The sequence below is a fragment of the Oenanthe melanoleuca genome, chromosome 8 (assembly GCF_029582105.1).
Source record: "Oenanthe melanoleuca isolate GR-GAL-2019-014 chromosome 8, OMel1.0, whole genome shotgun sequence".
Taxonomy (NCBI): Eukaryota; Metazoa; Chordata; class Aves; order Passeriformes; family Muscicapidae; genus Oenanthe; species Oenanthe melanoleuca.
In genome coordinates this window covers 10,925,934-10,940,574 of record NC_079342.1, presented here as the reverse complement: position 1 = coordinate 10,940,574, position 14,641 = coordinate 10,925,934, and the positions used below count along the sequence as shown (strand labels likewise).

The window sequence follows — 14,641 nt, the reverse complement described above, 5'->3', positions numbered from 1 at the left end:
TATTTGTGTATTCAATATTAACCTGACCTCCTTTACTTACTTGAATATAATACACACTGAGAAGTGTACAGTATGCAAACTATTTAGATCCTTAATATCATAAAAATATGTTTTTACTTATTAGGATAAAATCAGTATAGTAATCCCTCTATCACACTGGCATTCTCATTTCCAAAAGTCAGATCTATTTATCAGCAACATGAGATAAAGTCTCATCAATCTTAAAACGTAACAAGTGGAGTATTTATTATTCATATATATTTATTATAATATTCTGAATGCTTCCTTTATATGCAATGGTTACTAGCATGTTGCACTTAGTGAACAATAAAATGTTTTTTTAAAGCATCTTAAAATATCTTCTTACTGTCTAGGTACTACTTTTTGAAAACAAAGTATTGCCAGTAGTAAGTAATCTCAATCCACTAAATGCCTTCAGTACCTTCAGTGTCTGACACAGAATCCTCTTGTTCCAAGCTATCCTAATAAATATTTGTAAAACCAAAATTCTACCAGGTAGAGCAGGTCTATTCCTTTGTATTTTCTCAGCCCAGTCCTCCAAGTGGGCTGAGACCAAGCAGGGAGCTGGGGCTGCAGTGCTGCTCCTGCCTGGCATTCCTGTTCCCACCTGGCATTCCTGTTCCCACCTGGCATTCCTGCTCCTGCCTGGCATTCCTGCTCCCTGACCTCCTTCTCTTCGGGCGCTGCCCCGCGCTGAGGCAAAGGCCGAGTGTCCCTCGGGCTCCCGGCTGCAGTTCCTCAGCACATTCCAGCAGCTGTCCTTGTCTCACCCAGAGCCCAGCTGGAGCTCACTCGTCATGCAGGAACTGCCTTTCTCTTTCCCTCAATGAGTCAAAATCTAATTCCATGCTGGGACTTGCAGCGGCCCTGCCCTGCCTCTCCCCTGGGGAGCTCAAAGGTCCTGCGGGTACCAAACGCTGCAGCCAATGCAGGGCTTGACCGCAGCTGTGACCCTTGCGGTGGGCCCAAGGTGCAGGGGCACGAAGGGACCTCCCTGGACAGCAGGCAGGGGACCGAGGGGACAAAAGCATCCGCAGCAGCCCCCGGGCACAGCCGGAGGCCCCAAGCACATTCCCAACTCACACCTCCTGCAAAACACCGGCTGCCTGGAGCCCAGCAACAACATATGGATGGCAGAGGAGGGAACAGCAGGAGGCTGAAAGGGAGAAAGCAGGAGTTCAATGACAGCAGAGTGCTGCTGGGGCTGAAGGGAACCTGGCAAATCGCCCCTCTGCAGCTCGAGGTCTCCTCACCAGCTGCTGAGTCAGCACAGGGCACTGGACAGAGACACCCACAGAGGGGCTGTGCCTGTCAGGAGCCCCTGAGTGTCGCCCAGCTGTGTCTCTGGCCTGCAGCTCGGGCTGGGCTGCATTCCCGGGCGGTTCATTCCTCTGCAGCACACAGCAAGTGAGACCAGGACTGTGGGTTTAATGGGCCTTCCACAGATACTAACTCTGTCTCATACAAGCCTCGCATTACTGGTTATGGAGTGAGTGAAAACAGAAAATACAATGTAACAGATGGCTGCCGAGGAAAACCAACCCTGTCTGCAAGTCGTGACTCAACTGCGGATGAAGCGCCGAGCCCGTTTTGCTTCGGAGACGGGCTTGGCGGGGCTGTCAGATCCCCTGCTACTGCCGGAATCGAGGGGAAGGGCGGGCGGGCCCCGAGCGCAGCGCCCGGCGGAGGGGGGCGGCTACAGGACCCCTTGCCGCCGCCGCTGCCGCCGCCGCCCGCACGTGGCGCCACAGCCTTTCCGGCGCTGCCGGCGGCGGAAGCTGTTCCGGCTTCCGGCGGAAGCGCCGTCCCTCGCAGGTTGAGCCGGAGTCGGAGCGTTTCCGCCTCGCGGCCGCCTCACGGCCGGAACCAGCCGAGCCGAGCCGAGCCGCGCGCGGGGCGTTCCGCCGCTCGCCTCCCCTCAGGCTGCTCATAAGGCAGCGGCGCCGGCGGCCGAAGGATGTGGCGGAGGCGGCAGTGGCAGGCGCCGCGGCCGAAGGAGCCCTGAGCCCGAGCAGCGCTTCCCGGCCTCGCGACCCTCCGGCCCGGCAGCGACCCCCGGCCCGGCCCCCACCGTCCCCCACCCCTCCTCGGCGTCGCCCCCCGCGGCCCCGCCCGCCCTCGCCGGGTCCCCGCGCCCTGGAGCCCCGCGCGGGCGCTGAGCGCAGCCCGTGAGCCGAGCGCAGCCAGGATGGCCTCGTCGTCCGGCAACGACGACGATCTCACCATCCCCAGGGCTGCCATCAACAAGATGATCAAAGAGACGCTGCCCAACGTCCGCGTGGCGAACGACGCCCGGGAGCTGGTGGTCAACTGCTGCACCGAGTTCATCCACCTCATCTCCTCCGAGGCCAACGAGATCTGCAACAAATCGGAGAAGAAAACTATCTCCCCGGAGCATGTCATACAAGGTGAGCTCCCGTGGGCGCTGTGCCGCTGCCGGTCGGGCACCTGTGAGCCGCTCCCGTCCCGCTGCCGCGTTTTCCTCTCCGGTTTCCTTGCAGCTGCGGAGAACACAAAAGGCAGGGTCCCGTCGGGGTGTGGAGGAGAAGCGTGTGCTGTCCGGCTTGCCAGTCGCACTGCCACGGAGGTTGTCTTTGTGTGTGTGGTTAGAGCGGCTGCTGGGTGTGCTTAGGACTAGCTCTGGTTTTGTGCTTCAGAGAAGCCTGTGATGCTCTGAGTGAAGTCACCAAATCGCGTCCTCGTACCTGTGAAACCAAGTCTGCTTTTTCCAATGGATAAACAGCGTATTTTAAGATTATGAATGTAGTAAATATCTTTCTAGTTGGAGATTTATTATATGCGGCCTAGGCTTTATTCCATGGTAGTCTGTGTGGAATCCCTAAAGAGTATATTTTTTTAGGGCTGGCCTTACAGTCTCATTGTTTAATGTTGAATCTTCATATCTGTTGCAGAAAGCATTTAAACGTGAACTATGCCCTTGTATATTTCTGTGCTGTTGACTTGCACTTCTGCTTGCTTGAATAAAAGGCAAGTTCTCTCGCTGTCTCGTTTGTTTTTCTTTAAATTCTGTCGCAAATAAGGAGTTTTCTTGCCTCATCCTGAAGTCTGCATTAGGCATCGTTTTTTGTCAGAACTCATTTGCTTTGCTTCTTAAGCCAGGGTTGTTAATACCGGTATCTGCTGTAAACAAATTTATAGCAGCAGTAGTGAAAGAGTACTTTACTCAGCTGCCTAGTGGAGATATTAACAGCAGCATTTGTAGTAGAGCTGTTTTCAGGGCTGTGATGGTATCAAGTTAGTTTAAAAAATGTCATTGTAGGTTTTTTTTAAGGAATAGTTGCTGTTTGAAACAACAACAACAAGAAGTTTGGTTCATTTGAAATTTACTAGCTTGCTCACCGAAAGAGGTTCAAGTATTGACTAGGTCCAAACAGCAAAAGAAAATATGTAGCATGTATGAGCTTTAATGTTAAATGAAATACATGTAAGCTTGAAAGTTTAGCAAAGTAGCTCTGTCACGGAAGCCTAGGATGTAAAGTAAACCCTGTGCTTGACATGGAAGCATACTTTGGGTGTGATGCTCTTTAATACATGGATGGTTTCTTCAAGTCAACACAAAAAAACGTTTGAGGTTAGTTCCTAACACAGGAATAGAATAGAATAATCTTTAAGGCTAAGGGCAATAAAGAGTTTATGTGTGAAACCATTATGTGCCCAGTTAGTGGTGATCCGTAGAAAAGATTTCACCTATTGCAGTTCTAGGCTTAGTCTGAGTTTTTTGGAAAAGAAATTGAAACTAAAGTGAATGTACATAACGTCAGCAGATAGTCCTGTGCCAAGTATTTTGTTGGGTTCTATGTCCTTGTGTTATTGCATCTTAGAGCTAGGAAAAGTTATTTTCAAATTAAATCTTTACTTTCTAGTAAAATATTGCAATGTGTCCATTTTTGCAATGTTCTAGAGATTAAATGGATTTTTCTGTTGTGCTTATGTTTAAGGAAGCTATAATTGCTGTTAGCTCCTTTGAGATGCTGGTCACTTGGTCACCTGTGAGGTTTGAGGGTTCTAGTTGCCAGTTTTGGAATCAGTGATTGTGTGTATAGGTAGAATATTTCAGCATTTTCATCCATCTTCATACATTCTAGATGCTTGCTAATTTGAATGCCTCTTAATGCAGCTTCATGACAATTATGTTAAAAAATGAGACAATTGGAATCTGTTGTGGCCATCCAAGTATCTTTTTCCTTCTGAATGCTTAGAAGTCAAACGAGACTAATGGCCATCACATCACACCTGGTCCAGCCCAAGCACAAGGTGCTGCCGAGAGGAGTCTTTTTGTACCCTTCCAGAGCTGGATCTGGCACTTGCAGATACAACTGCCGGTGGCTTTTGAGAGTTTAGGGCAGAGCAGAGTTTCCTCTCAGGTGAGTTTGCTGGCTGACTGGGGCTGTAAACAAGAAGTTACTAGATTGGAAATAAGAAGCAGGAAGGGTATTTACTGGGCCAGAAGAGGGGAAAGAGGCACTCTACAGTTGGTGACACTGCCACTGGACTGTGTTAGAGGTGAAACTGTGCTTGGTCACTGTGCTGAGTTCAGCACAGTGGTGCTTGAGCCACCCCTTCCTTTGCTGCACTGCTCAAGTGATTGTGTGGCCATGTGCTGTGCAAAAACTCTCTACCCTTGGGTTATACTTCAGGTAGATGAGGTCCTTGCTGTGTTTCGTTGTACGGTAGCACTGACACTGTGCTGTTAACAGCATAGGGCAGGGAAAGCTGAGGCTTCTGGCATCCCAGTAGAGATCTGATTTGATAGATGTTCTCAGACTATGCCAATACTCACTACTGGTAACAAAATGCAAGACAGCTTTCCTGGAGAGTACCCAAAAGCATCAAGGCTATGTCATAGTTGTAAGTGGATATCTTCACGATTAGTGTTGAATTCCACCATCAGGAGCCCAGCTGTGAATCTGCAGCTCTAGTAAGCAAATTAATGTTCTTCCATTCAGGGACAGATAATAAAGTCATTTGAGTGTTATATGATTTGTGACAAAGCAAGCTTTTTATGAGAAATTAAATTTTCATTGAATTCTGAAAATGACGACTTGTAAAATGACAATTTTTATGAATTTGGTTGATTACTTGGTCTACATGGAACTGTTGTGCAGTAAGGTCATCTGTGGATTGATGTCAAATCTTGTAACTTCTTTTCATGGACTGTTATGATACTGACAGTATGTATATTATCACTTAATTTTAAAAAAATCCCACACAACTGTTCATGTTTGGGATTTTATTTTGGAAGTTCATTTTTTCTTTGAAAGAAGCATAAGAATTTAAGTCTCGGATATTAATGACTTGATTTTATGAAATGAAAGCAGTGCTAACTATGTGTCACTGATTACTCAGAGATCTGCTCCTTCATGCAATCATTAAGAGCAGGAGGAAACTGGGGAAAGGATGATTGTGATCTGGTGTTTGTAAATAAGAGTTGTGTTCCCCCCCCCAACCCCCCAAATGCTATGTTTTGGAATTCAGCTGTTTACGTTTGGTGGGGTAATTCTAGCCTCAGGAAGATACTGAATTTTCAGCAATCTGGGTAGGATGGTATGTTTAAGACTCAAAAAATAGAAAGGCTTTGAGTTTTGATGAAATAGCAGCTCTGATAGAGTAGTAACCACTTGTCCCACATTTTAGCACCATGCTGGTATAAAGGGATTCATATTCCTTCAATTCATGTGTTCTGTAAGCCTTGTTGTGCTTCAAGAAGATGGTAAACGTTGTGAGTTGTTTCACAGGCAGTAGATTTATGATATGGTTCTTCATGGCTTTGTTATATTGAATAATTGTAAAAATCTATCTTGATTGTACCAAATGGGAGTTTTAAAATTTATTTTTGGCTGTGTCTGTGCTATATTCAGTACACAATTGTAAGTTCTTTCCATGAATTTATTTTCTTTTAAGGACCATGTAAAAATTCTGTAAAAACACATCTTGCTGTTAACTTCAGACTCAGCAGTTGTTTATACTCTGATGCAGCCGATTGCCAACCCTGGTCTTTTGATAACACCTCTGGTTTTGCCAGGATGGTTTGTCTTAGTGATGTTAGACTTGTAGATTTCTTTAATTTGTTTAAAAAAGTATGACTTTAAAACGTTTACCGTTTACGTTTTAAAGTTGAGTGAGTTCTTAAATATCTATAGAATATAAAGGTAACCAGTTCTGGACTATGAGAGGTGGATTTGCCTCCTCTCTGCTGAGGCTAGATGAAACAAGTTTTTGAACTTTTTTGGTAATATCTTAGAAAGTGTGGACTAATTGGAAGAAGTGTTTCCAGTGTCTGTGTGTGGGCTAAGGCTGAACTGGCATACTGTTTCTGAAGTAATTTGATTATCTCTGAATCAGTTTATTTTTCAACTTTATTTTTTTATGAGCAAAGTATTATGTGAATTCTTTTGCCAGGTGTTCTCTGTTAAAGGAAAGTAGTGCTGTATGACTAGAGAGCAGCACCCACAGGCCTGTTGAAGAAGATAGTGTGTGAGTTGTTTCCCTTAGTACAAGTTGGAAGCTTAAAACTTAGAGAATGCCTTTGGGTTATTGTTTAGATTATGATAAAATGACATGCTACTGTGGCTAGGAAAATGTTGCTTATAAAACTAGTGTTAGAATATTGTCCGAGTTACTGTAAGATCTTGTTTATAACAAGTTGTTAATTGCTGTTTTGCAGTTTAGTGCTATTTCTTAAATAGCTTGTCACAAAAATTCAAAATTAAGATAAAGGTTAAAACAACTCTTGCATTGTAAACTCTGAATTGTGTAAATGCTGGAAATTAACCATGTTTTTTTTTATTAAAGTGATACTGGTCTCTAGTATAATTGATGTTTATGTAAGGTTTCCAGTATATTCTGTAATAGGTTCACTTTGGGTGTGTGTGGAGGCAAGTCATAGTAAATGGTGCATGAGGAAACTGCCTTTTGTCACATGTGCTACCTGGGTTTTTAAATCCTTTCTGCTGTGCTTTGCATTCTTTAAAAAACCTGCTATTGCAGGATGTAGCTGCTTTACCCATTTCTTTGGGGAGATAAAAGTGCAATATTTTAGCTTTTGAATACATTTTAATGTGGAGATAAATAGAAGGGGTTCAGTTGAAAAATAAAATAGTTAAGAGCTTATGCATAACTTTATATAGCTTTATATAACATTTTCATATAGGAACTTAGATACTAAAAGACAAAAGTTAAAATTCAGCAACCCAACATATTTATTCCTGCCTTTTCGAAGGATCTGTGATCATTTTACTTGCATCACTTCTCTCTTACAGCTTGCTGATTTATGTTCTACTGAAGACTTGCAAAAATTGGAAAGGTAGAACCTCTGAGAGAAAATTCAGATAGGAAGAACTTCTTAGCTGTATAAATTACATCAATTCTGATACAGAAAAGATGGGGAAAAGAGATCTTTAGGAGAATAATGCCTATCTCTACCAAAGTGTAACTAAAAGCCTTGAATCCTCTGCAAGTTCAAGCTTCTTTGGTTATACTTGATGAACCTTAATTTTTTTCAGCCTAAAAACATGTATTCCTAAAGGACATAGCACAAGAGAGAGGGAAAATAGTTGTCAGATCTTTTTAAGATTAGATAGTTTTGTCACCAGATGATAGGAAAGTTACCAAATGTTTTACCTTTTTCTTTTTTTTCCTTTTAAGTAAACAAATCAATATCTATTATCCAAAGCTTTGTAAAAAGTAAACAATGTCTTTTCTCTTTTTTTGTTTCTTTCTAGCACTAGAAAGTTTGGGGTTTGGCTCCTATATCAGCGAAGTAAAAGAAGTCTTACAAGAATGCAAAACAGTAGCACTAAAGAGAAGAAAGGCCAGTTCACGCTTGGAGAACCTTGGCATTCCGGAAGAAGAGCTACTAAGGCAGCAACAGGAATTATTTGCACAAGTAAGTGAAGCAATGCTTGTCCTTATGAGGTTGGAATAATTAATTTTGCTCGTCTAGGGCTACACAAACGTGCACACATCAAGAAATATCCCCTTCCTTGTGAACTGATGTGGCATCTAAGATGCTTTTGGCCTGTTTGAATTGGGGAATGTGAAGTCAGCAAATAAGAGGCTGCTACTTGATACTTCTGTGATTTGACATAAAGGACTTTGTATGTGACCGTATTTCATATTCTAGCTTTAAAAAGCATGAGGTTTTGCTGCTACTTGGGTGTTTCCAGTCTATCATGGAGAATACATTAAGAGTTAGTTGAGGAAGTAAAAGAATAACAGCTGGTTTCTAGGAAATTACCCATTTTGAAGCATTAACAAGTGAAAATAGCTTTTCTGTTTCTGACCATCAGTGCATAAATGTTATTTCTTATACTTGGAAAGAAACTTTATTCTTGGCAGGACTATAATTGAGTGAATTCATGCATAAATTTTTAAAGAGGCCATCGAGGCATGGAAAAAGCATTTGCCTGCAAATAGTGTACTAACACACACACACACACACACACATTCTCCTCCATCCCAGCCTTATCCACTTCCAGTTTTCCCAGTTTAACATCTCCCAGTTTGACTTAAACCTGATTTTATTTATCTTTCTACAACATATTTCTCTTGACTACTCTCTTAATTGGACGAGACCGTTCTCTAAACTAAGAGATGGGAAAGTTATGTGGTATTTCTCTTTTAACCAAGGCCAGTCTTATTTTCTTGCTTTGCTTACTTTGATTTACTCTGAAAATGCTTATTCATTAATGTCTGATTACTGTGACCTTCTCTCCCCTTTGCAATACATTTATCATGCTGGAGCTGTTGTTTTTCATCTTGTGACGTGCCAACTACTTTAATCTTTATTGCATGATGAATTTTAAGGCATTCAAAATTTCACGTTACCATGTAGCTATATTGCAGTGAACTAGTTACGATCAAGTCACATGTGCCTAACTCTTGTTTGACTGTACTGAATTAGAAAGACCAATATGGCTGTTTCTGGATTTTGGGTAAGATTTACAAATAGGCAGTGTGATACCAGTTTTTTACTTACTATTTTGTGCAGGTAACTCAGCGTGATACACAAAACAAAAAAGCAGCAAAACCAAGGTGTATTAAGAGAGTACTAGCTCCAGAATATCACTGAAAATAAATAAGAAAAAATTGCTGCAACCTCCTTATGCAAGCCACACTTTTGTCTAAGGAATGACAATTTGAAGAATATCCTTTTAAAATTCTGTTACTGTGCCTTAACTTCTAATTTAAGACAACACATGCCAGTTTGACAAGACTGTATGAATGATTTTTAAAAATAGTGTTTGGTAGTATGGAAAATGTTTGCTTACATTCAAGGATGACAGTCTCAGTTTTCAAAAATAGTAGCTGTGCTACTGTGATGTGCTGTTGGAGGTACTGTAATTAGTCTTAAAAATAGTTACACAAGTGCATGCTTGTTTATTTGTGTTAATCTTTTTTAATATTCTGGAGCATGACACTAATGCTGACTTGCTCTCTTTTAAAAATACCTGCCTGTTAATGTTATGAATATTTGACACCTCTGTCTTGGATGATTATAAATATTTGAAGTCAGGGATATGAATATCCCAATATTCATGTCTAAGTTTTTGTGCAAGACGAGAGTCTTCATAGATTTGGGAGTTTTTTGAGGCTTCCTCACTGGAGTTGTGCAGTAAATGAGTCAAGTTCACCAAACGCTCATAGAGCTTCTTGGTCAATCCAATTTTCTCTTTTCCAATTTTCTTTTCTCTTCCCATTTCTGAAATGGTGAAGTATTATCATTACAGACTGGCGGTGAGAGTGGACACTGACAAAGTGATGCATCCAGTGTGAAGTGCTGAGCCTCTGTTTCCTGGAGCATGCATGTGTGTCAGCTCTCTGAGTGTACAGTAAACTTCACTGCACAGGCTCAGTAGGGAGTCCTGTTGTCTCCTGGCTGATAAATATTTGTGCCTTCCTATGTCAACAGATGCTGCTGCTTTTCCTTTAAAACTTAAATTATTTTCCAGCCCTTGTAACTGTGCTACCACTTGAAATTTAAAATACTGAAAAATTTTCATTGGGAAGAGATTTCTGCTTCTGTAAAGTATTTTTTTTTACTGCTAGAATGGAGGAAATGTGACACTTTGTAATAATAAGGGAACACTCCCTATTTTTTCACATTGCTAAGTTGAAAAACAGGGTTTGATTGTTTTCCTAACATTATCTTTTGGCATCTTATAGTTTGTGAAACTGAAAAAAAATTTGATGCTTTGGAAAAAAATAGGAAAATTCAGTGAGAGCACTAGGATTAGAAAGGAGATTATAATAGTCTTAGTGATGACTTGTAAAAGTAGAAGAGTAAAAAAATGGAAATTTTTAATTTTAAGCACTCTTAATGTTCAAAATAGAAATTAAAGTTGTAACTTCAACACAATCAATTAGTGTATTGCTGAAATCAACAGGAGTTACTAAAAACCAAGTGAAAACCCTGGACAGAAAAATGAAGATTCATCAGTTGAACTATTTGAAATGTTGTGGTAGAATCTCTTCTACTTTTCAGTAGAAGTCTGTACCTTTCTGTAGCAAAGTCATCCTCAGTGTCATTCCTGAATTTGAGAAGATTTTGCCTTGCTCTGTTTTGCAAAGATTGCTTAGTAAAGTAAGATAATGGCTTGCTTTGTTTTTGTGATAATGTGTGCCTCTGTGGTTCAGTTGGATGATTTCATAATTGGAAGTCATGTTATTTGTAATCAACAAAGCAATGCTGTTCTCATCTCTGAACTGTGATTAAATGTTACTATCCCTTGAAACTGATGTCTAAAGTTTCCTTTACTTGCCTTAGTTAAATTTTTCATTAGCTAGTGGTTCAGCACAGTCCTTACAGTGGAACTTAAGTACACTAGTTTCTGTTTGTTGTTTTTGTAAATGTAAGGCCTCCAAACAGTGGTGTCTTCAGAGGAAGAGAGAATATATAAACATCTTGGTACAAATTAAGGTACTTCTCAATGTAGCTTTGCATATGCAATTGATACAAAAAAAATAAAAAAAGAATCTGCAGGTGCAGATAAAAATGTGTTTAAAGAGAATGAGTTCTAGAGATTCTTCACAAGCTATATATGGGCTTAACAATTAAATTCATGTCTCTAGGCTAGACAACAGCAAGCAGAACTGGCACAGCAGGAATGGCTACAGATGCAACAAGCAGCTCAACAGGCACAGCTCGCTGCTGCCTCAGCCAGTGCATCCAATCAGGCAGGATCTTCTCAGGATGAAGATGATGAAGATGATATCTGAAAATCACCAGCTGAGTTGTCTTACTAAGAAATACTTTTCCTGCACAATGAAAACAGTGAAATGAATGCTTACCTGTAAGTTTGTATGCATCGTGGACTGGCAGTTGGTATTCTAGGGGTGTCTGCTGTTGTGTGCTGTACATGTATAAACTGTCTTTTTTGAACTCTTGAAGATTTAAGGTTCAGTATCATATCAACTTTCGATTTTTAATGGTGTATATGGAAATTTTAGATAGCAGTGCGTCATTTATTTGATCAATAAACAGTGTTACAATAAACAACATGTTTATAAAATATAGTGAGATTTATACAAAAAGCTCTAAATCCACATTTGCATTTCTTCCCTTTTAACTAAACTATAAAATCTTACTTAGAATTTTTAATTGTTTTTTGGGGGAGTGGTACAGTAGACATAATCTGTTAACAGGAGAAAAAGTAGAGTTCAGCATAGAAGAGTCTGAATTCTTAGTTCTTTTTAAAATGAGGATGTATATGGCAATAAATATTATATATGCTCGAATACCACACTTGTTAAAATTTGAAAATGATACATTTTCACCAAGCTAGGAAAAGGTATGTTTAATAGGAGTTGTACAAATTCAGTCTTTTTTTTTTTGTATAGGGGTGAAAAAAAATAAACCCATGGTTTTATTATGACATCTTTTTGACAGTCCTAACTGAGTATTTCACTTCAAAGACTGCCTGGTTTGAAGAACTAACTCTTCTATTACTTCACTCCAGTTTAATGTTAACTGTTGTTGATGGTATTTTGTAGTCCAGATTTATTCATATTGTTGAAATATAAAGCTGGAACTTAAAGAAACAAAATTGTTTGTTCTGCTGATGTGACAGGGAGTGATTAAGTATTCAAGCCCAAGAAGGCAAAAGCTGACCCTAGCAGCATGTTTGTCATAAAAGAGAGAATTTATTTAGCCTTGATTAGTCATTGTCAGCATAACGCTAACATTCTCCAGACTAGATTGCCACTGGATTACTAAAATACCTTATTGAAAGACAACATTTTCTTCACTCAAATTGGTAAGTCCAGGTTTCTAATAAACTGTTCCCCAAGAGTAATCAGCAGCAATACATGAAACAGAAATGATGTACTTGTCCTTTTGATAGTTCTGTTGATTTAATGGATGAGCAGCTGTCCTTTGTGTTGAAATAAAGCACAGTAGTGTCCATTGCTGAGTTTTAATGTGTTACTTGAAGTAATACTGGCATATCTTCTGGTACACTAATCTGAGCAGACTAGAAAAGCCACTTGCATGCTGCTCTCTAGATGACCCCATAGCTCTCTAACAATGTGGATAGTTTTATAACTTATGTCCTCAGCGAGTTGCTCTAGTTAGAATTCTTGGGGAGGGCTGCAGCAGTCTGTTTACATAAGGATGCAAACTGCAAATGGTGGACCCATTTTTATGGAAGGATCTGAGCAAGATACAATTGGCATGGATTCAGATCTCAGTCACATAGTGACTTTTGATTTAAATTTGAGATGTGTTAAGTTGCATATTGAATAAATGTGAACATGTCTTTAAAAGCAGTAATGCAGTGAAAACTCAGAAGAATATTTGTTTGAATGTTTAAGTTTAAAAAAGAAAAAAAAAAAACTTTCCTGGATACTACATAAAATGTTAGGCAAGGTTTGACTGAGGAAGTGGTTTTCTGTAAAGGTTTAAGTACCAAAGGTAGAAAATCTAGTCTAGTGATACAATGTTAATGTGCAGTGTTGGCTTTTCTAATTTGTACTGTAACACCTTCACACTTTCTATTTTAAATGAATCTTTTTCTTCTAAATAATACTAGGTATATTTTCACACCTTTCTTTTCTGATGCAGAAATCAGGTTAACATTTTACTGCATCTGGTATGTATGGTGTAATGTTTGAATTTTTGTGACCTTTCTTTTTGGACATTCTTGTGCTTTTTCATATGCTGTATTCTTCAAGCAATAAAATTCTGATGTGTTTTTATAAAATTGCTTTTATATTTAATGAACAGTCTGTCTTCTTCATTTCCTTTATAAAGAAAAAAGACTATTTAATCCCTGTTTTTATTTTGGCTTACTGAACACTTTTAGTGACCTGAAGTCTTTACAGCCTGAGTGCTGTTGGATGGCATTGCTGTGCACTGGGGTTGTTATTGCTTGAAACCAATATTTCTGGGCTTGACCTGCTCTCTTTCCTCTTGGGAATTGCATTTAGTATGTATATATTTTTATAACCTGACATTCTTCACCTGAGAAGTTGCACAAAAGCCCTATAGATTGTGTACCAGCTACTAAAATACTTTCATAAAGTGAAAGGCCACAGGCAGAGGCTGAGGTAGTAAGAATTTAATTTTATGTAAATAGTCATGACATTACTTATTCAGCCATTCTTTCCCAGGTATGAAAATAAACTCTGGCACTTTCATGGAGAATCTTCACTGATATTTCAACAAACAAATTTTGTATTACTTTGCTGTTGTGCTTCCATGCAGGCAGGAGCTGCTCAGCAAAGACAGATTTCTGAATTTATGGTACTCCTGATGTTCTTGGTACACAGAGCATAAAGTTTGGCTAGTGAGCTGTATTGTTGCTTTGTCTCAAAAGAAACGTGTAAGGATGTGTCTGTTTCTTAAATATTGATTTGATGAGATTATCTGTGGGTTTTCCATAATTACTCTGACAATATGTTTCAGTGTGTTCAAGTGACTTTATGAAATCTTTCTATTATATTACTTTATTAAAGTATACGTCTGTGTGACATTGTGGATAATTAACACAGTTATATTTACTACACTGAGATACTTTTAAAGGACTATCTTAGGGATTCTAAACATCAAATGCCTAAAATGATATTGGAATTTCAGTATTTGCATGTGGCTAATTGAGCTACATTTTGAAACAGTGGAATTTCTTCCACAATGGAAAATGTCTCTGAAAGCCACAAATATAAATTAAGTTCCTCAGATTTTGTGTCCACAAAGGAAGACTGTGTGTAATAATGCTTGGTTGATCATTTTGTATGGCAAGATTGTTTTCATTTGAAACAAAGCCAAGTAAAGGTGACTTGGCATTTGAAACAATGCCAAGGAAAGTGACTTAATGGCTTTGGAACAGCCAAACCCTTACTCTGAAATGTGTACCTCATTTTAGTTTCCTAGGGGTAGATTGTGATTTTGTAAACCATGCACAAAACAATGTGGAAAGAGGAGGAGAGGAAGTGTAATATGAATGATAAAGCATGCTATGGTTAAATTTACTTTTGATATTTTACTATTTACCTGTTTTACTATGCAGCTTTACAGTTGAGAGCACATCAGTGGGATGCTGGCCATTGTTCAGCTGGATTTTGCTTAAAATCAGTACTAGTTCTTTGAGCACTCAGACTTGTT

General features: G+C 39.8%; 1 protein-coding gene across 1 annotated transcript; it reads left to right on the top strand.

Annotated features, from left to right (window-relative positions):
* Positions 1 to 1,839: 1,839 nt before the first annotated feature.
* Positions 1,840 to 13,261, top strand: DR1 (down-regulator of transcription 1). The gene is made up of 3 exons (XM_056497501.1): positions 1,840 to 2,429; positions 7,764 to 7,927; positions 11,113 to 13,261. The coding sequence occupies exons 1-3, from the start codon at positions 2,210 to 2,212 to the stop codon at positions 11,257 to 11,259; spliced, it is 531 nt and encodes a 176-aa protein (XP_056353476.1). The 5' UTR covers positions 1,840 to 2,209; the 3' UTR covers positions 11,260 to 13,261.
* Positions 13,262 to 14,641: the final 1,380 nt, after the last annotated feature.